At 38.8% G+C, this 23,421-nt stretch overlaps 1 protein-coding gene across 3 annotated transcripts in view; it reads right to left on the reverse strand.

The window, feature by feature from the left end:
* Window positions 1–340: 340 nt before the first annotated feature.
* The window catches only part of pi4kaa (phosphatidylinositol 4-kinase, catalytic, alpha a), a 37,894-nt gene continuing 14,813 nt past the window's right edge, over window positions 341–23,421 (reverse strand). The window contains exons 19-54 of one of the 3 annotated variants that reach the window (XM_023292441.3): window positions 22,892–22,942; window positions 22,544–22,652; window positions 21,418–21,554; window positions 21,198–21,331; window positions 21,018–21,100; window positions 20,850–20,920; window positions 20,480–20,604; window positions 20,300–20,381; window positions 20,128–20,211; window positions 19,935–20,024; window positions 19,704–19,823; window positions 18,557–18,649; window positions 18,166–18,322; window positions 17,924–18,051; window positions 17,674–17,832; window positions 17,432–17,583; window positions 17,110–17,217; window positions 16,657–16,784; window positions 15,601–15,756; window positions 14,581–14,660; window positions 14,289–14,488; window positions 13,224–13,311; window positions 11,850–12,017; window positions 11,675–11,728; window positions 11,274–11,394; window positions 10,624–10,753; window positions 10,470–10,540; window positions 9,388–9,460; window positions 9,128–9,308; window positions 8,936–9,040; window positions 8,175–8,300; window positions 7,005–7,125; window positions 6,722–6,881; window positions 6,482–6,571; window positions 5,909–5,992; window positions 341–4,773 (exon numbers count right to left, since the gene is read on the reverse strand). In XM_023292441.3, the coding sequence (XP_023148209.1) occupies window positions 4,722–4,773; window positions 5,909–5,992; window positions 6,482–6,571; window positions 6,722–6,881; window positions 7,005–7,125; window positions 8,175–8,300; window positions 8,936–9,040; window positions 9,128–9,308; window positions 9,388–9,460; window positions 10,470–10,540; window positions 10,624–10,753; window positions 11,274–11,394; window positions 11,675–11,728; window positions 11,850–12,017; window positions 13,224–13,311; window positions 14,289–14,488; window positions 14,581–14,660; window positions 15,601–15,756; window positions 16,657–16,784; window positions 17,110–17,217; window positions 17,432–17,583; window positions 17,674–17,832; window positions 17,924–18,051; window positions 18,166–18,322; window positions 18,557–18,649; window positions 19,704–19,823; window positions 19,935–20,024; window positions 20,128–20,211; window positions 20,300–20,381; window positions 20,480–20,604; window positions 20,850–20,920; window positions 21,018–21,100; window positions 21,198–21,331; window positions 21,418–21,554; window positions 22,544–22,652; window positions 22,892–22,942 (4,071 nt within the window). In that variant the 3' untranslated portion in view covers window positions 341–4,721. Of the gene's footprint in view, window positions 4,774–5,908; window positions 5,993–6,481; window positions 6,572–6,721; window positions 6,882–7,004; window positions 7,126–8,174; window positions 8,301–8,935; window positions 9,041–9,127; window positions 9,309–9,387; window positions 9,461–10,469; window positions 10,541–10,623; window positions 10,754–11,273; window positions 11,395–11,674; window positions 11,729–11,849; window positions 12,018–13,223; window positions 13,312–14,288; window positions 14,489–14,580; window positions 14,661–15,597; window positions 15,757–16,563; window positions 16,785–17,109; window positions 17,218–17,431; window positions 17,584–17,673; window positions 17,833–17,923; window positions 18,052–18,165; window positions 18,323–18,556; window positions 18,650–19,703; window positions 19,824–19,934; window positions 20,025–20,127; window positions 20,212–20,299; window positions 20,382–20,479; window positions 20,605–20,849; window positions 20,921–21,017; window positions 21,101–21,197; window positions 21,332–21,417; window positions 21,555–22,543; window positions 22,653–22,891; window positions 22,943–23,421 lie in introns of all 3 variants that reach the window. The other 2 variants (XM_023292440.3, XM_023292439.3) reach the window with 2 other exon arrangements.

Consider the following 23,421-nt stretch of genomic DNA (forward strand, 5'->3'; position numbering starts at 1 on the left):
GTACACATAAACAGACAGACAAACCAACACTGATTGTCACATAACTCCACCGTGTTCCTTGGCAGAGTAATAATAAACAAAGAATAATAATAATTGGGCAAAAAAAAAAAAAAAAAAACGAGAACAGACAAAAGTAAAAAACTAAAACTAGAAAAGAGAAGGAAAAAAGAAGTAGGAAAAAAGGAAATAGAAGAAAGGGAAACTAATAAATCACAAAGGACGAAGAGAAATAAACAGAGAGAACACAAAACAAGGAAAAATAATTAAGAAAGGGAGCAAAGAGAAGAAATAGAGAAAGAAAAAGAAAGAAAGAAGAAATAACCAAACACTGATAGTCTGATTCTGGTGAAATGTTCACATTTAATCTGGAAATGAGAGTTTCCACACATTATCAGAAAAACAGATTTTCATCAGTGAAACAACGTTCCCACAAACTGAGCAAATAGACACACATTTATATGGATATCTTTATGAGGACATTAACTGATATCTTCACCTTAACTTAAAACCATGTCTGAACCCTAAACAGCCCTTTAAAGGTCACTCAAGCAGTGAGAACCAGACAAAACGTCCTTGTTTCCCCCAAATGTTTGAAACTGGTCCTCAGAGATAGCCATACGAACACACACATACACACACAGATTGAACAACATTTGTGGTTCACAGATAACAACAGACATGAGGGATGATTATTATATTTAAATTACAGCAACTGAATGAAAACCACCACATTAAAAATGGCTTTCTGATCATTACAGCTCCTCATTTTCCAGACTCATTTACATCCATTGAACTTGAAAGACTTTAGGTTTACGACTCAGTGATGCACAATAACAACAGGAAGACATCGCTGCAGCATTTCTCATATGAGGACTGGGATTGAAGGAATGGTAGCAACATCGTTTGTTAAACACAACACACAGATATAGCATCGATATACATGGATATATTGCATAAAGTTAGTTATTTTTGTCAAGTATTACTATAGTTGTGTTTCTACCAAGGGTAGGAGAAATGGCTTTTTAGGTATAATCATCATCTGCATTGGTAACACGAGAGGTTCCATCTGATGCAAAGGACTAATAATGACGATAGTAAGAGGAATGTTTCCAAACAGGGTTCTGCAGACATGTACTGTGATACACTTCATTAGTCTGGACAATTACATTTCCAATAGCCAATGAATCCTGGACCAGCCTATATTCAGGCATTTATTAGAAAAAAAACAAGCAAAAAAGACATGAGGGGGAAAAGAAATTAAGAACTGAAATTAAAACATAATATAGAAAAAATACGAAAGAAAGGAAGAAGTAAAGAGAAAAAAGAAAGGAAGCAAAGAGAGGAACACAACTGAGATAAAGAGGGAAATGAAAAAGAAATAAGGAGAAAGAAAAAGCATGGAAGAGACAAAGAAAAAAAGAATGAGGTAAAGAGAAAAAGTCAAAAGAACATGAGAAGGAAAAACAAACAAAACAAACTCATGTAGTCACTGAGTCCAGAATGTGTGCTGCATTCAGACCTTTACCACTGCAAGAACCAGCTGTTTTTTTCCACTGTTCTCCAACCACAAACACATTTTGGGTGTAGTGCTGTTTAGCTTTTTATATTAAATCTAAGTTCTGTCAGGAGGACGAAGGGAAACAGTGTCAACATAGCAGCTAGTTAAATTAGGCTGTGAGTTTAGGTAGCAATCAGAAAGTATTTGGCATGTGTGTTTCATTATTTATTTACATTCCCCTGTAACATCATTGTAGCTAGCTAATTTCTCCACTAGTTTCACCAAAATCTATATGCTATACCATTTCTCTTGACAAAAATGTAAGAATCTTAAATTATTGCTCTGTTCTCCACCAGATTCTGGATGATGTAGGAAGGATTTCAACCAGTGGGCTGATTTAATGGTACAGAGCAGAGACAGTCAGAACCAGAAGGTTGTTTAAAACAGTGTTTTTAGAATCCCTATTAAACATGTCCACCTACAGCATGACAAAGAAATAGTTTTGACCTGTTACCCAAGTTGTTATGGAATTGCACTGCATTCACAAAAGAAAAATAATAAGACCTTAACCTCACTTATTAGTAAACAAATTCATAATTACAAGATAAAGTACAACAGACTAAAAAAGGAACTTGAATACTCTAGACGTTGCCTGAGAATCATTAGATTTTCAAAATATCTTCAGCATCACAGTACTTCAGTGATAGTACATCCGAAAATACACAGCAGTTAGAGTAACTGTTAAATACATCATACTGTATTTCCAAAATGTAAACAAATATAGGCAAAAACTAAAAACAGAACATGTTGCAGCTACGTGAAGTCAGGTAGAACCATTGCTTCTGGTTCTCAAGCAGTCATAACTGAGAAATTACACCAAGTTCAAGTTAACAATGCAAATGTAATTATATGATGGTTAAATCATAATTACAGTAAGGTCTCCATTTTTGTTTTTTGTGAATGCAGTGTACTGAGGTCTGCCTCTGTTTTTAAAATGTGATTAGATGTAATCCAATAGTCCAGGAGGGCTTTTAAAGCAAGTGCAAACCAGCCAGACACGGCATATGTTCTTACACAACTGGCACAATAGGAATTAGAAGTTTGGTTACATATTAATTTACTGCCAAAACTGTAGATCTAACCAAGATTGAATCTAGTTGTTTTTCATATGAATAGATTATCTAGTGCTGCATAAGTAGACTTTACCAAATTGGGTTGGTGGTTAGTGGTTAGCACTGTCGCCTTGCGGCAAAAAGATCACTGGTTCGCATCCCGGCCTGGGATCTTTCTGCATGGAGTTTGCATGTTCTCCCTGTGCATGCACAAGTTTTCTCCAGCTTCCTCCCAAAAACATGCTGAGGTTAAGCCGTAACTCTAAATTGTCCGTAGGTGTGAATGCGAGTGTGATTGTTTGTCTCTATGTGTATCCCTGTGATAAACTGGTGACCTGTCCAGGGTGTCCCTAAGTCACCCTAAGTCAGCTGGGATAGACTCCAGCCTCCCGCAACACGAAGTAGTGTATAGATAATGGATGAATGGACTTTACCAAATTGCTTTAAATTTCTGCGTTTGATCTCATTATAAGACATCTTATCAAGTAAAACTCACCAACTGCACTGACAGCCATATTTGATTGTTTCTAAGTGTAAGCATGCTTTTAGGTGTGGCAATAAATTAGACAAGGAAGTTTTGTAGTGTTCCAGCTACAACAGGTTAAAAATATTTTCTATTGTCTAGTAGACATAAGAGTATTTTTCATCTACACTACCGTTCAAAAGTTTGGGGTCACCCAGACAATTCCATGTTTTCCATGAAAACTCACACTTTTATTCATGTGCTAACATAACTGCACAAGGGTTTTCTAATCATCAATGAGCCTTTCAACACCATTAGCTAACACAATGTAGCATTAGAACACAGGAGTGATGGTTGCTGGAAATGTTCCTCTGTACCCCTATGGAGATATTCCATTAAAAATCAGCTGTTTCCAGCTAGAATAGTCATTTACCACATTAACAATGTCTAGATTGGATTTCTGATTCATTTAATGTTATATTCATTGAAAAAAATTGCTTTTCTTTCAAAAATAATTACATTTTATAGTGAACCCAAACTTTTGAACGATAGTGTATCTGAGCAGAAGAATCTTTGATGATTCTTGAAATAACTGTTACTAAACAAATTTCTGGTAGTTTACTCCTCAGAAAACTAACAGCTTTGCTCTGTGACATGTTAGACCCACCATTTTCATTGTTGTCTGTTCCACAGCTGCACTCAATGCATAAAAGTGCCTTTTTTTGGTCTATTTTGTCTTTATCGAACATCCAACACATTCAGGTTAGTAAAACAGTGGAAAGAAAAGTTTAAAAAGTTCAGATTAAGTTCGTGTTGTGGAAAAATGCCTCCACATAACAGATTTCACCTAAAGACTGACACGAAGAGGTGTGACATGAGGATAAGTATCATATTAGCACAATTAAAGGTTTTTAAAGTCTTCTGATAAATGTTTTTTCACATGTAACTCACAGAAAAAACACCTGTGATCTAAATCTACATGAATAACTCTACAGTACAGACTACAGTATAACGACCTTTGATTCTCTAAATACGTTTACATTTCTAAATACTTTTGTTAGATTAAATGCTGATTGATTCCTGCATTGATTTTTGATCTATTTGACAACATCTATATTTGCAAATCAAAAATACTGAAAATCAATTGATCAGATGATTAAACTGCAGATTGTTTTAATCTCTATATGTGACGTTTAATCTCTGTGTAACTGTTTGATCGTAGGCAGGTGAAGCCGATGAAATACTGCGATCTATAAAGTGCTTCAAAGTGGATAACAGCATAGCAACAAATGATAACAATGATAAGAAGTGCTCTGACAAACACTGTAAATATGGCTCCCTTTATGCCCATCCTCCTCTAGTGTGACACTTTACTTAGTGTTTGCTGAGGAATAAATAACAGCATTGAGGAAATACTTAAAGGGTGATTCAGATACCACTTTTGGTATAAGTCAGATAACATTTTGTAACTGCCACGTGAAATGACGAAATACTACAGGTGTACATTATAAAAACTTACAGTAAGCGGAATAAAAGTGGAGAATTAGCATTAAAGTGCCCCGCTGTTGCCTGACTGTCAGGACAGGCTGCTGAGGTGCATCCATCACCTCATGCCTCATGTTTGCGTTGGATGTACAGCACAAGATCTTCAGTAGGGAATCTGATTCTGGTAATACTGTAGCATGTCGTACGTTTTGCTCCTGTTGAAATAAAGTCAACAAAAATCTGTTACTAGAAAAATATATGAACTTTATAACATATTAGTATTTGCAATGTAATGAAGAACATAGCAGGTTATGTTCTTAAAGTTCCTCAGTCATTGATTTAACCCCTAAAAGCACATTTCTGTGTATAGGAGTTACACATTTTCAAGATTTTTTCATGAAAGCTTTAAAATGGTTAAAATAAAACTCCAAAACTCAAGGTTTCACCCTGCAGGACTGGCTCCTTAGATTTTTTTTTAACGTATAAATCCAAAGTCTGACCTTCTTTTTTTTTTTTAAAAGATATATTTTTGGCCTTTTTAGCCTTTATTATATTGGACAGTGGAGAGAGACAGACAGGACACATGGGGAGAAGAGTGGGGGAAAGACAAGCAGTAAATGGCCGTGGGATGGATTCAAACCCATGACCGCTGCATCGGGGGCTATAGCTCCTGTTTATGGGTCGCCTGTTCAACCACAGGGCGCCCGAACCTGTGTTTTTGAAAGTATCATCAGTACAAAGCAGTTTCAAGGTGGAAATGCTTAACCATGGCAAGGATTGCTTATTTTGCTCATTCTAGTACACCATTTGGACTTGGTAACAAGGCAAAAAATTTTATGCCAATCATACTTACATTTACTTGAAGAGCTCATTTTATGCTATGATGTATACAAATCCTGATACATATTATTCCTCTGTGCTGCAGAGCTCCAAAAACTATTAAAAGCACATGAATGAGCCACATTGTTTTCACTGGGTGACATGTTCCATCATTTCCAAGAACACACACTACGGTTTATTTTAACTCAGTCCCACATAACCACACTGTCCTATTAAGGAACCAAATATGGATGCTATAAACAAACAAATACACTATTTCCGGCCGTTTGACTCATGCTTGTTTAAAATAACATTACCAAACTCTTCTAGGAAATTACATGTTTGTGAAGTCTTTTTAAAGACTGACATCGCTGATGCAAACCTAATTTTAAGGCTGAGGGCCAAAAACTAAAACATGATTGGTTTAGCTGTCAATTGTTGGACATTAGTAACAGCACAGGGTGAAACCAGGCTGATTTCCTTTTACTATTGTTACAGCTACAGTACAGATCATGTGAGTGTTTTTCTCACCTGCTACTGAGGAAACAGCTTTGGATGACTTTGATGATGAAAGCTGCTGCTTCTTTCTCACTCATTTGTGGATTAAAACGTCCTCTGGAGAAAAAAGAAACATACTTAAGTTTAAAGTAGAAGCAACATTGAGCCATAAAATGGAACCCTAAAATGGAACCATCTTGGTCTGATATTTTTGATATTGCCTTCAAGGTCATTAACTAGACTATTTTCACGACAATGCTGTGCCAACTTAAAATACTTTTTTGACTTTGCTGTACTTAATCTAGGACAAAAACAACAGGGGTACAGTCCTATTTCTTTACAAATACTGCTAACATTGTTCATCAGTGTGATCATTTCAATTCAGCAAAACAAATACAGAACAAGGAAACGGTGAACACCAAATGTTTAAGTGAAAAGAATTTCTGTTTCTATTCTCATGGCAATGTTTCTCTGCATGCCCTTTGGCCCATGTATAAAGTCAATAATTTTCACTGTATAGTTGAAATAATTTGAGTTCGTACACAATTTTTAACACAGTATTTTGCTAAAACATTTGACACTCAGATATGTTTCTGTTAGACTTACTTGAGGAGTTTTATGGTTTGTCCTCTGAAACAGGGCAGGCCAGTGTCCAGCATGAGAGTCACAAGAGACACCACTGCATCCATGTAGGGTCTATTTGTTTTAGAGAAGAAAGAAAAATGAGAAACCAACGGTATCTGTAACATCATCCCACTCCTCTCTTCACCAGCGCCTCCTGTGGAGGATAATAAGTCATCAGCAGAAATCTTTGAACAGCACAGAAAGATCTTTACAGCTTCTTACCGTACAGCCAGATATCCTCTGACACACATCTCCATGAACCATTTGAAAGGCGTAGCCTCCATCTTGCCTCCCATGATCATCACCATCTCGTCTGTCAGCTTGATGTCTGGCTCCCAGCCCAGGTTACCACCAGGAGAGCTCTCGAACATGAAGCCGAAATCTGGACAAACACAGCTTGATGTCACTGTTTCTTTGTAAGGAAACGGTCCTCTAGTGTCATATAGGTTTAGCTACTGCAGTTTAACATGACAACACAAGAGCATAAACTGTGGAGACGTCACACCTATATGGATGAGGTGGCCCTTGCTGTCCAGCATGATGTTGCCGTTGTGTCTGTCTTTGATCTGCAGCAGGAACAGCAGGAGGCTGTAGGCAGCCATACTGCGGATGAAGTTATACCGAGCCTGCAGAAAGTAGATGATAACATGTTGATGATGAAGTGAAATTCAGCTTTTGTTTGTTTACAAGACAAGTCATCTAATTCTTAGGCAACCTCAATTAACCCTGGCTGTAGCCTGCAGAACGGGGCAAGGTTAAACACGTTCATAAAATGAAAAGCAACTCCTTGTATACGCTGCTTAGCTAACAATGTCACTACTCGTCCTCTAGTTTTTGTAACGCAGTAACAATGCAGACCCTTGTTACAAGACTGTCCACACTGCACAGTGGTTGAATGAAACTAAAAACTACTCTGTTCTAGTCTTCACGTATCTCCACATTCCGTGATGTTTGTGATAAACTGAAGTCATAAGGATTCCTTTATGAGGTGGGGAAAACCTGACACTTGTTAAGCTAACTTTGTCACATTGCTGTAGATTAAATCAGCCAATGGCACATAAAGTAGCAACCTTAAACATCTACAGCAGTAAAATGCAACATACACATTTATACTGTCGTAAGATCATAAACATTATGTATTTTGGTAAAACATTCAAAGGGAACATTGTTTTGCAGGATAAGTATGGTAATTTTTTGATTATTATTATCGACACTTGCATACTTGACTTACATTTTAAATGCCGGTCTGTTTTAGTTAAACTACATATGTTTTGGTCTCCATACAGCAGCTATCAGTGACACACTACCATCACAAACTGAGAGTAAACTCACATGACAGCACTGTATTTATGCAACTTAATTTTTTAAACCTAGGAACTAAATATTGATGTTAGATACACACAAAAACATCACAGAGAGCATCATACATGATGAGAACCTAGAAACTGCCAACTCTTACAAGGGCCTGTGTGCATTTTTTGTCAAACAGAAGACAATAAAAGATGCTAACTATCATAGAAAACTATGACAGTAGTACGAAACGGACATTAAAAGTAACATTTTTGCCTCTCAGGAGGTTGATCTTGTCAAAGTCAGATGACACAGTTTCCCCAAACGTTTCCATCCGTTATTAGTAAGCTTTAAACCTGCAACAGGAGTGATTAAAGCTTTATACCTTCTGGAAGGCCAGGGTGGATTCGTCGCCGTACTGGTTACGGAAGTAATCATACATGCCAAAGTCCGTTTGTCTGCCAAGCTGGTCTCGAGACTTGCAGTCTGGGATGCACTCGATCACGCCGCACTGAGGAAACAAAGAAAAATGATTGATCACCAGATTGTGACACCAAAATCAAATTTTTAACAACTTGATTGTCACAGTTTGCTAAACCTCAGCAACAATACTGCAATAGTGCATTAAGGGCTCCCAGGGACTGTGCAATTGTCTGGGGTCTCCCAGAACTCCAGGACCCTTTATTTAAACTTTATTAGCACCTTTTCAAAATGTTTTCACCTGTAATGTGTGCAACATATATAAAACGCTTGACAGTTTTCCCCTTTGATTGCTTTTCAACATTGGATTATGGTCAATATAAGACCAATAGATAAAACAGACAAGATAAAACTTTACTAATCCACCCAAAATTGTAATTTGGCTTTTTTTTTTTACATAATGTACAAAAAAGAGTCTTGGCCCTTTGCTGGAGGTCCTTCCCCCATTCTTCTCCCTACTTTCCCATCTTCCTCTCTCTACTATCCTGCCAACAAAGCTGAAAGGCAAAAGGAGGGGAAAAAAATTCTTTCATGTCAATGTATTCAAAAGAAGGCTTTTGTAAATTCTTGTCAAAAAGCCAAATTAAAGCATCAACTAACAGGAGTGAAGCGGTATAAATTAGGGAATACAGGATTGGGATGTAATAATAAGACGTAGTGTGTTACCCCTGGTGCAGTGGCCACCACTCTGTAGGGGAAGACAAACAGATCCAGACCAACCAGCTGAAAGATGTTCTTAAAAAGTCCAATGATCTGGAGAGCAAGCATATCCTGGAGAAAAGAGTGGACCACAGGATGGTTATCAAAGGAGTTTGATATAAATGTGTCTCATCGATGAGTGAAAGCAAAGCAGGTCACCTGTCTGCAGTCATCTCCCACTTTAAAGATGGCTGCCTGCCAGCAGACTCTGCGTGATCCATCTGGATTCTCCTCTCCATCCTCCAGAGAGTCAGAGGGGCAGCGGAGACCCTCCCTCTCCAGCTCGCTCACCCCACAGCGCTTCACCTTGAATTTGGCCAGGTAGGGTGCCTTGGCAGCACTGTGAACACAGAAAACACATGAGAAACACACAGACAAGATAGGATCAATGTATCAGTGAAAACCCTCCATGACTTTACCTCTGCATGGGCGTTCCGGACTTGTAGTCAATGTCGAGCACTATGGCTTCAGGATTACTGGGAAGGTAACAGCCTAGGAAACACAAAGAGGAGCAGAACAGTAAGCTGGGCTCAGGGAATCACACTGACAATCTGTTTTCATTATAGCACTTTCATATATTAGATAAACAAGTATGACAGCCGCATCTGTTGTAGCAAAACTGAAGAATTACAAGAATCGAATATCAAGAATCACTGGAATTATAATAGTGCAAATATCGACAACCAAACTGGTGCTGTGCCATCCCTAATCTGGGGCATAGATACCTGAGCCATACATATTCTATGATTAAGAACAGGACGCATCCAGGATGTATCCATGTTAACTGTGCACTTCCCATTTCATCAAGCCACAAATGTTTCTGTTAAGAGTTACATTTTTACTTCAGTAACTGTAGAAAGAGAACATGTAGAACAAAATTTACAGTCAATACTGTAAAAAAACAAAACTACTCACATTTAGAACACATTTCTGACACACATTAGGGACTTTAAGAATCAAGCACTTTAGAAAGGGTTTGAAATATGAGCTTAAAAGGGACACTTTTTGCTCACATAGGCAAAGTCTATACTAATGTTTTTTTGTCTCCATTTTTTCTTTTAAATTGACATGTGCTAAAATATAAGTCAACCTTTTTAAATGGTGTACAATGTCAAAATATTTTATCCTCTGAACCCCAAAAGCTGCCAGTACCAATGAAAGAAAATGTTCAACTTTCAACAGTCATTGATTCCAGGATTTTTACTTTTTTGTAGAGTAAAAACTGAAAGAAATTCAACTTTCATTTTTTCTTTTTTGATGATTTTTTAAATTTTGTCATGCAGATTTCTGAGTTCTCTCTCCTTCTAGCCATGTTTGTACTGTTTCCATAGAGGTGCAGGCCATTAAATTGAGGTAAAAAAATGAGCCCACAGTAAGGATAAATGTGACTGGAGCAGTAAACACCCAGAAACTGCTTGGAGTTCAGGGGGTGCAATAGGAATAAAACCTGTTTTCATAGCAGCTTGTTTTTAAACATCAGTCCAGACAAACAGTTTGTTACCTGGCTGCACTTTGATATCTGACAGAGCTTTGAGGCAGGCTCTTTTTCTTTCCTCTCCTTTTGGAACTGGCCTGAAAAATAAAAACACACCATTGTTACGTCTGTTGTGGCATTATGGAGAAGCTGACTGGTAATTACAAGCAATGGAATTTACTTGATGATGGCGGACACATTGGTTATCTTGTTGAAGAAGTCAAACTCTCTCTGATAGAAATCTTTGGCCGGACCTGACAGAGAACCGGTGATTTCCTCCACCATCTGCTCCAACAACTCCCCGATGTCAGCTGCACACACACATTAACGACCAAGCAATTGGCGTAACTTAAGTTAATTAGGCCTAAAGATAGTTTTCCCATTAGCTCAAGAACTTAATTACACATTAACAGAGAATGATATCACATTAATTTAACAGAGAGGAAGGAATCTATTGCAAGATGGAAAACTGCAATAGGAAATCAGTCAATGTGATGTATGTGAATCAAACTTAGAAGCCTGCCTAAAATGACTATCAAAGACAAATGTAACACTAATGACACTGGAGAGGCTCTACTGCAGTCGGTGTTACAGTACAGGTTGATTGAAAAAATATCAACCTGTGTAAACATTTACCGCTTGTCTTCCCATAAAAAAAAGTTTAATTTTAAACAAGTTTGGCTTTATATCAATTTGTCTGGTCCAGCAATTAAAAATTCTAAAATCTTATATCATTTAAAGTATACAGTTCCATCATTCTGTATTCAGTGTAACAAATATGCTGGTTACACTTACAGCTGAGGTTAACTCTGAAAGAGAGTTTCTACTCACGGTCTTTCTGGTGTCCCTCCTCATCCATGAAGATGTTGGTCTTCATGTTCCAGATAAACTGATGGGCGAGAAGCTGTGATTTCTGGGCGGCCCACAAGATGTACTCTCTAACGTAACCCATCTGAGCAGGACAGAGAGCCAGAAAAGGTTACGACCACTCTTCAATTTAGCATAAAACATCTGGAAAATGAATCATTTCGGTTGACTAACTCATCCTTTAAGCTTCTGCTTTACAAAACATACTTACCATTCCTCTTCTGCATTGGCTGCTGATCCTTAAGGTGCAATATTGTTAACTAAATATGATGAACCTCTCATAAAGAAAAGATCTCACAGCTTATTAGCATATGTTTTTTCTAGTTTTGTACAAAGTTAGTGAAGGAAGACCTGCAAATGTGTACCTTATCGTAACGGAGAGCCTGTACAATCTGAGGAATGTAGAACAAGATGGCATCCTAAGAGGAGAAAAATCAACAGTAATATTAAGAAAGCTTTGATTGTATCCTCTCTACTACTGAGGAAACCAAACAAACTAATTCCTATGAGTTTGCAAAAATTCACATATGTGTGACCTACTGGAGGGAAGGAGCGAAGCACTTTAACTCCGTACTGAGCGGTGAGAGGATGAGGAGGGTACATGCTGCTGAAGTAGGACAGACCGGTGGGCGGGTCGGCTGGAGCCCAACACAAGATGTGGCTCAGCTCAGGAGAGTCAGCATCGATAGTGTGCCATGTGACCAGGAACTGGTGCAAGAGTGAAAGAAATCATTCAACATTTACACACAAACAAAAATACAGTTACGCTTTACCGCACAATTTATATCAATAGTATCACATCCACCAGAACATCTTAAAATGCCCATTTGTATGCAGATGATACATTTCTTGATGTAGTGGTTAGCACTGTTGTCTCACAGCTGAATGTTACTGGGTTCGATCTATCTGTGCTTGGTTGGTCTCTGTGTGGCCCTGTGATGGACTGGTGACCTACCTCTTACCCTATCAATCTACCAGCTGGGATAGGTTCCAGATCCCCCGTAAACCTCTGCATGATAAAGCGGTATATAGCTAATGTATTGAAAGATTTGTGTAGAACACTACACAGTCATTCGCTAAAATCCCAAAACCATATATATGCTCTTCTATAGAGCCAGAGATTGTAGATGACAGTTTGCATATCACCACTCTTAGTGGACAGAGTATTGAGAGGGTCCTGGAGTTCAAATACCTTAATACCTAGTGAAATGAAAAACTGGGCAGCACAGTAGCTCGGTGTTTAGCACTGGTGCCTCACAGGTAGAAGATCACTGGTTTGCAGCCTGGGATCTTTCTGTGTGGAGTTTGCATGTTCTCCCTGTGCTTGTGTGCTGCGCCGGGTTTTCTGGTGTCTTCCCACAGTCCAAAAACATGCTGAGGTTAATTGGGGATTCTAAATTATCTGTAGGTGTGAATGTGAGTGTGATTGTTTGTTTCTACATGTAGCCTTGTGATAGACTGATGACCTGTCCAGGTAAAAACCTGCCTTCACCCTAAATCAGCTGGATTCGTCTTCAGCCCCCCATGACCGTATAAAGTATAGATGATGGGTGGATGGATGAAAAACCTATATTCATATCTGGTACTGAAACACTTGTCAACGAGCTACATAAAATGTTGCCATGTTCAGTAGAAATGATGATAACTGAAGGCATCATCTTGTCCATTTCAGAATGGAGGTACTGCCACTACCTCCATTCTGAAAGCTCTTGCTTTAGTGCACCATTCCGCTGAGATTCATTACCTATAACTGGCCATCTTGAGCAGTCAAGTGGTTTTCAGCAGTGTTCTGTTGTTTTTACTATTCCCCAATTTATTAAGTTTTGATTGTGCTCTCAACATCACTAAAATCAAGGTATGTTTTTAAATATTCCTTGAGATTTGAATAAAGGTTGAACGAATGAATAATCATACTTTGACAGCTTCAGGTACATCGCTGACTGCTCCAGGGTCCAGTCTCACCAGTCGGGTCACTTCAGCTACGATGGCATCATTCTTAAACCTGCAAACCAAGACATTAAATAGAAATTGCTATTCCTGAAAAAACGGGGATATCAATGCACATTTTGATATACAAGCTAAAATATACAATAACAACAGCACAAACAGTCCTAAAATTATCAAACTGATCGTACAGTCAAGCTAGACAGCAGGACATTGACTGTGTCTGAGGTAACATTAGTCACCTTAAACTACCAGACCTATAGACATATACAATAGTGCAGTAGAGAGTACTTAGCTGTGCAAGGATGCAATTTTGTGCTCAGAAAGTCAGTGTTTGTTATGTCTCATTTCTTCAGTAAAAGTTTCACAAGCTATTTCAGTCTGTTATTGGGAAACAAAAGCCCTCTTATGGATTATGGATTGTGCTACTATTTGCTGTTTTTATCACAGTGAAGTTTTCTTATTTTGGACATTCCAGTTTGTAGCCACACTGATTCAAAAATGTGGAGCAAAGCGAATGAGTAGGGTGCGTTTTAAGTGTGTGTTTGGCACAAAATGTGGTGCTTTTGCTCTCTGCGATGTTTTCGGACAAATATGAACTGTGGAACAAGTCTGTCCAAATCACTTCACACAACATGAAGTAAGATCACTTGTGTTTCATGATCCATATTTGTGACAGGGTGCAGAAGAGACTTGTGAAAAAGATATGGGAATGTTACTGGGTCCGACCTAGTAGGGTTGCTTGAACAACTTTCATGACAAAATGTGCAGAGTGCTCATTCAGACATGAAGCCAATGTGTTTGGTTGATCCCAAATTAACACAACGGTTCACTGAAAGGACTAGATGTTGCAATCCCTGGTGTTTGCACCACTTCTAATTCAGGAGTTCTTTATGGCTGCTATAAGGCTTTACCAGCAGAACACGTCATCAGTTGTGTACCTCAGCATCACAGAGGGTTTCGGCCAATTATTACAATGCACCCTCTGCTCTGAGTTTATGTCTAAAAGCGACTAAACAGAAAATGAGTGTCCACCTAGTTGGTAGCTGCATAGCCAGGTAAGGTGCGATGCTCCATGCCAGATTGACGTTGTCCTTCCACTGTTTCTCAGTCAGACTGATGTACTTGGACCTCCAGTTGGCGATACTGGTCTCCACTGACTGCTCTGTGGCGATGGCCAGCTCCTGAGTGGAGAGTGGGTTGTACCACGTTGTCAGCCGCTCAATCTCACTGGCCTGAAACCACAGGAGGAGGAGGGGATGAGTCAAAGCATGAAAAATGGTTGATGATGGGCAGTAATCCCATGAGGGGTTCAAATCATTCTCACCAGCAGTGCCAGCAGCAGAGTCCTGCGTTTCATATAGTATTTGTGAAGCTGTGTCCCTCTGTTACTCTTCTTGGATGTGCCTAGAAAAAAAACAGTCTATAAGTCTCCAGGTATTTCTCATCTGTATTCTTGTCTGAAAAATTATTTATTTATTTATTTATTGAAGAACATGAATCATTTGGACAAACTTAGATTAACCTTCTGAACTCCAGAAGTGGCGGGTTTCAAAGGCATGTTATCTTTAAAAAAAATCAAAATTACAGCGTTTATCACATACAAATGGTAAAAAGAGAGTGAAACGTCCGATTTCTAACTTTCAAATGGTCCCTTATTAATCATGAGATGTGCTGTTGCACCTGGAAAATTCCCCATATCCAAGCTAAAATCACTGGTCTCATTTAAAATATTGTCAAAAATCAACTGCTTGCTTTAGACAGATTCTGTGAAAAAAAAAACTCTGCACTAATTGGCGCTATTGAGAAACCGTGACTGACTCAATTGCGACTACCATTTCAGTTCTGTTGATTCCATTTTTTTTTCAGTTTTGTAAGATGAATAATGGAAGATATGCAACTTTAGTTTTTTTTTTCTTCTTCATGAATTCTGGCATTCTGTGTCAGAAAAGACATTTCTGAGTTCTCTCTACTTCTAGCCATGGTTGTACTGATTCCATAGAGGTGCAGGACTTTATGTTGCAGTGAAAAATGAGCCTACAGTCTGAAAAGAGATGACAGAAGCAAAAAATGCCCCGAAACTGCTTGGAGGCCAATTGAAAAATCGTCTTTAGTGGCAGCCATAGGCAAATACTTGTTTCAATTCTACAATACAATTTATAGTCAGGATAAAAAGTGTAGGATTTGAGTGTACTAAAAAAAAGCTAGCTAAGCAGCACTTTGAGTTAAAAGTGATAATATAATCAACAGAACATAAGTCTCTGAGTCTTGTGAGTTTAACCTGTTTGAGTTGAACTTACTCTGTATAGAGTATTGCTGTTGTCCAAATATCAAAGATACGTGCTACCTGATTTCTTGGATGCAGTGGACATGCCACTCGACAGAGGGTAGGTATTGATCCATCCCTGGCTGCTCTGCTGGGAGCGAGCGCTGGAGTCCATGTTGCTCCTGAGGTCAGCAGCGTTCATCACTGACAGACTATTCAAAGATGCGTCCTGATTATCTGTTCACATAGAAACATACTCAGTATCGCCAAGGACATGCAAAGTAGTTTTCTTCCATTTTCTCTCAGTTTATGTAAGTAATTCAACTGGTACAATCACATTATATGATTCTGAGTCTAAACAGTAAAAAAAACATCAACAATATGATCGATGATGAGGGAGTTTCTGAAGAGCGAGATGAACGTGTCCGTTATGATGGAGATGCATTTGAAAGCGGGGGAATTCCGCGTAAATGTTGGCAGAAGCTGCCTCGAACCACTGATACTGTGTCAGATGTGAACAGGTTTATCTGATTCAGGATCTGCGCTTGGAGGACGATCTGAAGCGGTTCGATGTGTATGAGAATGAGATCATGTCTTTTCTCGGGGTCGTCGGGGATGAAGAAGAGGAGGATTTTCTGGGATGGAAGAAAAACCATTTTTCAATTTGAGGTTTCTTCTTAAACTGATCGGTTTGAGAAGAGGGGCAGACGGGTGGGCTGACATGATGAATTATCATGCATCTTGACGCAGCTGACAAATTTGTGCTTTTCCTCACAGCTGCTAAACAATAAAGATAAATAACAGGCCGATTGTAAGTAAGATAATAAAAAGTAGGAGAAAGAGGAAAAGAAACAGTAATAAGAAAATAGGAAAAGCCAAAATAAGGAAGTTTAGGAGCAAAAGAAGCCATAAAATCAGAAAAACCTGGATCTGTATTATAGTAGATACCAGGCAGTACTGTGAGGATAAGTAGCATCAAATTTGACCCGCGTAAAAGCATGCCCCTGTTGCAGTGCAGTCCGAGCTGCGCCGCTTTAGGCTTACTTAAGATAGATATCGGAGAAGTGCTGGACACGATAAGCGATCCAAATATCCCAGCAGAGAGTGTGCTCGGGGCTGGGGTAGTACCAAGCTCACCGGGTGGGACCAGGTGGCACGCTGCCAGGTATTTCTTGTCAGACAGGATGCTGGCGTAGAAACGGATCATGATGCTGATGTCCTCGCGGAGACGCTTGTCACCCTGGGTGGGAAACTTTGGAGACACACTGGAAGGACAAAAAAAAAAGAAAAAAATTGAGACTTATGTTATCATGTTATTTATTTGTCAGTCATTTCAATCAGTTTAACAGTGTGACTGTGCGTCTCTGAATTTTTTGGTCACACCACATAATAGACTCCATCTAAAGCACCTTTCAAAAACAGACATATCAAGATGTGTCTTTTGTCTGTTATATGTGAATTCAAACTCTATGGCTTTTGGACTTTTTGGACCAAAAAGGTAAAAGGAAGACCACTTTATTTTCTGACATTTACAGACCAAAATAATGTTGTATAACTAACACAAAAAAAGACATATTGATGGACTGGTACCTGAAGTAATCAAAAGCTGTAGAATAGATCTTCTCCCGCAGCACATTTCTTACAGTTGCATTGGTGACGACATCAGAGTGGAGCAGAGCCAGACCCAGAGTTAGCAGCCTACAGCACAGAGAAACATACTCACTGTAAACACTTCTACCTCCACAATTCTGCACAGTGACTTATTTACGCTTTTTTTTTTTTTGCCTTTTTTAGTTCAGGCACCTACAGCTTCTGTACAGTAAACAGATATCAAATGAAAGAAAGATGCTGACGGATTTAACACAAGAACCATAAAAAATGACATTTATATTCTGCAAACTTTGTTATGTACCTGAAACGAGGTCCGATGGCTGCTACGTGGCGGTTGAGGCTGCTCTTAGCTCCGCCGACATTCAGAGACAGCGAGCGCTGCATCAAACTGCCAAAGATCTCCACTTGATCTGCACTGGAATACTTTGCTATCTCAAACCTCTGAACTAGAAACTAGAGGAAAAAAAAAAGAAAAACATGATGCAGTAAGTGAAAAAGCAGAGCACTGATGAGAAAACACAAGCAGCTTGACGTTTATCTGACCTCGATCCAGATGTGGTGAGGAGTGACATTTGGAGGGCAGGGGATCGGCTGACTTTCCTCTGAAGCAGCCAGAGGATCAGCCTCCACCTGAGCGTCTGAGAACAAGCCCATCTTCAGCTCTACCGTCATCTGCCACGCTCCTGCCATCTCTCGCATGAACTACACAGCCAGAGAGGAGGTGGATATTGTGCACACAATGCAAAAATACTGACAAGACAAGAAGCAAAAACAATGAAAATCATGTAAGTACCGGTACTTCCACTCCTACACGTGCTGCCAGCAGCCACTCCCAGCAAGCGATAGCAGTCTCCATGCCGTGCTCTGTAAACATCTTGAGAGGAGACCAGCAGAGGTGGTGCAGAAGCTGAGGATCACACTCTAGACAAAGAACACAAAACTCAGTAGTTGGACAGCAAAAAAAAAAAAAAAGAGCATTCCTACACACAGTCATACATTTGGTATAAAGAAACAGAAACAGAGACCAAGTCCAACCTTTGGTGCTGATGAGCAAGGCAGCCAATTTGAACATGGCCTCAGTGAAAGCCTCAGGCTGTGCAGAGTCTAACGCCTCTCCCATCTGCTTGATCATTAGCCGGTTTAGATCGGACTGTCCCCGGACCGCCTGGGCAAAGTGGATCATACCTGATACCTATGGACAAAGAGAAAACATATGAGCAGAAAACAATGATGTGGAATAAAATATATTAGCTATCAACCCTCTGAACCCAAAAACTCCTGAGAGGGTTTGAAGAGGATTTATCAGAGAAAAAAAAATGTTAAAATCTAAATAAGCAAAAAGAATCTGAGGATTTCGACAGTCTTTAAGCTGCTGTTTTTTCGGGAAAACTAAATTTAAATTGAAAATCTTGATATTTGACTGTACCTCTCCAGCATATCTGTTTCTGAGGTTGAGGGAGGCCATGAAATTGGAGTAGTCCTTCTTCACACAGGCTGGCCTCTCAGTCAGTTGAGTGGACTACAGGAAGAGAACAGAGAAGACATCAAGTGTCAGATAAAGTTTATTCATTGTTACTGACTGTGTAAAGCAGAATAGTGTAACGTAATAGTGTAGAATATCTAAAACACAGACTGATAAACATATTGGTGTCTTATGGATTCTGGCTGTGTATCACAACCTCTTGGGCAAGTAACTAATAAATAAGTAGAATTATGTAGAACCTTACGAGCTATAAAGTCACAAAACAGTCTTGCATGACCAGTTTTATTGTTAATCCATTCATTGTTTGGCTTCACAGCAGGGATAAGGATCACTGTGAACTGGCGAATGAAAAGAACACGTTTTTCTTCTATTTTTTAGACATAAGAGAACAGGAGATGGTAGGGTGAGAGCAAGGAAGTAAAAACGATGAAACAACAAATGTGATCGGTGGACGCTTCCCTTTGTCATTGGAGAACTTAAAGTTAAGGGCCAACTCAACTCTAATTGACGTGTCGGGCAGTTCACTGAAAATGGCGTTTAGCTAGCTGCATTTTAAGCAGTAGTCTGAACACTTCATCATCTATCATCATGTGGTGTCTCAAAGGGCCCTGTTCTCATGCCCTTTCAGGCAGGTAAGGAGCAGTGTTTTCTGTGTGAGATGGTCAGGCTTTCTAATTTTTCAGACAATTTATATGCACAAAAAATATATCGTATATATTGTGTATATATATTATTACAATACTGGAAAAATGAAAAAAAAGATTTCTTATTTGTTAATGCTCGATAAATGTTATCATACACACTTTGTTTCACCAATTTTATTTCTAACTTCAGTATGACATTTTTTACTGTTCCTAATCCAGAACCAGAGCTCTCTTTCAGTGGGCGAAGAACAACGCTGTTTTCCTAATTGCAACCATTGACACAGCACAAAATCACTTTCAGAAAGTATTTTTATTTAAAAGAAAAAGAGAAAAATTATGTTAAAATCTTAACACAACCCTTCCCTGGCTATATAACACAATAAAGGAAAGGGGAAATGGCTAAAAGCAGAAGATAAACTCCCATTAACTGTTGGCATATGACGTACCCCCAGTGTGGTGCTCTGTCTGTTGTAACCAGCAAAGTGAAGGATGCTTTCTGTGGCCATGGCCAGGCCTGTATGCTGGGAAAGACCTGACACCCAGTTCTGATGCTTGTTCAAATACTCCTGAAAAAGACCATATAAAGTGCACTGGTTAAAATCAGGTTCATGGCTACAATAACAACATACTTCTTTTTTATGCTTAACATGTTGAGGTTCTGTGGTAAATAATGTTACCTGTAGGTGGGATTTGGTCACAGATGGAGCCCACTTCATTGCCTCTTTAAGGATCTCTCCACACCGTGCAGCAAAATCTTTTACTATGCTCTGTAATCAGAGATTTTATTTTTTTTTTTGTAGATTACACATGTAAATGGAGAACTACTGTGTGTCAACGGCAAAATGGTGAATCCTGAATAAATAATATTACCTCTCTGGCTTCATACGTATCGGGGACAGTGATTCTGTATGGTGTATCTGGGATGTCGTAATAAGGCTGGTCTTTATGAATGTCCTGCAATAAAACATGAACATTACTGTTTAAGTCATGTATACAAACCCATTACAGACTGACAGGGAGATGTTACATAATGATCACTGACTGCGCTGAGTGAAAGTGAGAGTGTCTGCAGGATGTCCAACATGGTCTTCAGCACACGGCCGCTCCACAACAAGTGGGGGAAGCTGAGGAGACAGATGAAGCTGTTGCCACTGCTGCATTTGAAATACTTTATAGAAGAGTAATAGAGGTGTTGTGAGTATGTTCTGAGCATGTATCTCACGTCTCAGCCAGGCCAGACAGATATTTGTCAGCCACTCTGCGGATCCTCTTGTGGATGTGGTTGAAGTTGACCAGCAGGAACTGAGCGTGACGTTCCAGCTCCTCCTCATGGGCTTTGGTTTTTGGCTGAAGATACGACATTTTATTGTTTTCATTGATGATTAATCTGAAGATTAGCTTTTCAATTGATGTGAAGAAGTAGTGCCTAGACAACTTAAAATAAATAGCGGTAGGAAGCGGAAATAGCGGTAGGAAGCATTATGCTATTCTCATACGATATATTTTACACCTCCAAGCTTATAAACCATAGAAAACACAGTGAAAATCACTTTTTACCATATGCGACCTTTATGTGAAAGCATCTAACTTACTTTTTCAGCCATCATTTGCAGGAAGACCTCAAAAACCTTGTCGCTAACCGCAATCACACACTGCATCATGCCTGCAAAAGCATATTAAATATTAATCCGTATAATAACTGAGTGACAGTACATGTTGTCTTTAACAAAATGTGATGTCTTCTTTTTGGTTGTGTTTACCAGATTTATCCTTCTGTATTGCTCTGTCTTCAAAGTATCGAAACATGACCTGAAAGCGGTCAGAGTCCAGAGAGTGCAGCATCCTAACAGATTTAGAGAACCCAACAAAATACATTTTACACTTACAAAAACTGTACACATTAAGCTGGTATAAACTATGTAGATATCCTGCTGGTATACCTCATGTACTCCAGTCTGTAAACAGACAGCAAGTATGTGGACATGGCAAAGTCCAGCTTGTTGATGAGAGCAGCCACCTCAGGAGGAGGATCCAGCAGGTTGATGATGGTGCTACGCAGATCATTCAGCTCTGCCTGGAATTTAATAACGAATGGTACACTGGTGTCAGAAGATGTCCTGTTTGGTTTGTGTGTGTTTGTGCATGTGTATGCTCTCATACCGGAGTGACGGTGTCATTCTTCAGGGCAGAGTTATACTGCAGCTCTGAGCGTAAAGGCTCTCCACTGGGGAACGTGAGCAGTGGTGATTTGGTCGCTATCTCACAAACTCCTTCATACCACTCTTCTGGCCACAGACCTGAAAATTTCAAAACCAACACGTTAGATGACTGAAAATGAGAGCATTTGGGAAAAGGAAGAGAGGCGAAGAGTTTGTAAACTCTTACAGGAAATAAGGAATAAGGGAAATTCTTCAGAGAATAGTGATAAGTATTATAGTATAACGGGCATTTCATGTGGACCATGCACCACACATCTACTGATTCACACACCTGGAATATTCCTAGAAAAATCTGATTCACGTCTGTGATACAGCAAAAATGAAAAGTGTTACATACAGTACCAGTCAAAAGTTTGAACACACCTTCTCATTCAAAAGTTTTCATTTGTTTTAATTATTTTCTACATTGTAGTTTAATACTAAAGACATGAAAACTATGAAAGAATACATATGGAATTATTCTGTAAACAAAAAAGTGTTAAACAAATCAGAATATGTTTTATATATAAAATTCTTCAAAGTAGCCACCTTTAGCTTGATGTGTCCAAACTTTTGACTGGTACTTTAGATGTGTTTGGAAATGTCTGAAAATAACTGTGCTTCGGTAAATCAGACATAATCCTATAACAAATACAAGGATACAATTTCAGTGTGAGGTGTATGGCACAGTATCTGTGCAACTGCTGTAAAAATAGTATAAAGGTAAGCTATAGATATTTGAGAATATTAATAATACGGTAGCAAAAATAGGATGTTACAAAAGGTTAGGGGAAGATAGGAAACAAACAGTAGTAGTAGTAGTCACTGGAAATCTTCCTCCTAAAAAAATGACGTGTTGAAAATGTAAGAAGAACAAGTGAGAGACAAATTGACAAGTTGAAATTTTATAGGACAAGACAGAAGGATGAGTGAGACAATTCACTTATCAAGAATCAAATCAAAGGAGCTCCCAAATGTTTTTTTTTTTTAATGTGGTATAGTAAAACTTCAGTGAAGATTTAGGTGAAAGAAAATATTCCTAGGGATGAATAAGTCATGCAAAACAGCAATGAGCAAACTCCTCCTACCTGAACCCTCCACAGCAAATCCCATGACCACAGAGTAGAGCCAGAAGTCCCTGAAGAGTTTCTGCAGACGTGGCTTTGCTTCTTTAATTGGTGGCAACCTCTTAGTCAGCTAACAGCACAAGAAGGTGGGAGAGAAAAAAACCCTTAGGTTATTAAGGTAGTCTAGCTAACTGTAGTTAAAAATGATATCAGGTTTTTCAGATGCTAAGGAAGTGGACTTGTGGAAGATTTACATGTGCAAGACCTCCAGTGATCAAGAGAAGTAGGCATGTTCAATAACTAAGTCCAGTTAATAAAAAGGGAAATAAACTACGAGTGATGAAAACTGAGAATATTGAAATCACTTACCACTGCAATAACTGGAATTAGGACACCAAGGTTTCCAGCACTGCTTGACGCCTGGAGAAATAGAGGAGGTTTTTGTAGCTTTGTATTAATGCAATCTGGCTACTTTCAAATATATTTCAGAAGAGGAGAGTACTCCTTAGAACAATGCCTCTTTCAGTCACCAAAAACAGCAGTTAGAAAAAAGAACCAAACTCTTTTATTTCTGGTAAAGAGCAAAGCATATGATTCAACACATATGAACTGTATTTTCCAACAAAGTGGAATGTTTTGCGTGTCTCAAAGAGATTTAAACCAGCACCAAAAGAAAGTCTCTCAAGCTAAATGTTAAGAGTTGAGAATAAAATGACAATTCAATTTTTTAACCACTTTTTAAAATTGGTGTTTTATTTATTCAGCATAACAAACATTTCTGTCAATCAAATGATTCAACGTTACTGAAAAATGCATCAAATAAGGTAACATACACTCATTGTCTTTGTTGTGAATGCTCAGCACCGTCACCCCAAAAAGCATATTCTGAGCCTGATCAC

The sequence above is a fragment of the Amphiprion ocellaris genome, chromosome 17 (assembly GCF_022539595.1).
Source record: "Amphiprion ocellaris isolate individual 3 ecotype Okinawa chromosome 17, ASM2253959v1, whole genome shotgun sequence".
NCBI classification, from domain to species: Eukaryota; Metazoa; Chordata; class Actinopteri; family Pomacentridae; genus Amphiprion; species Amphiprion ocellaris.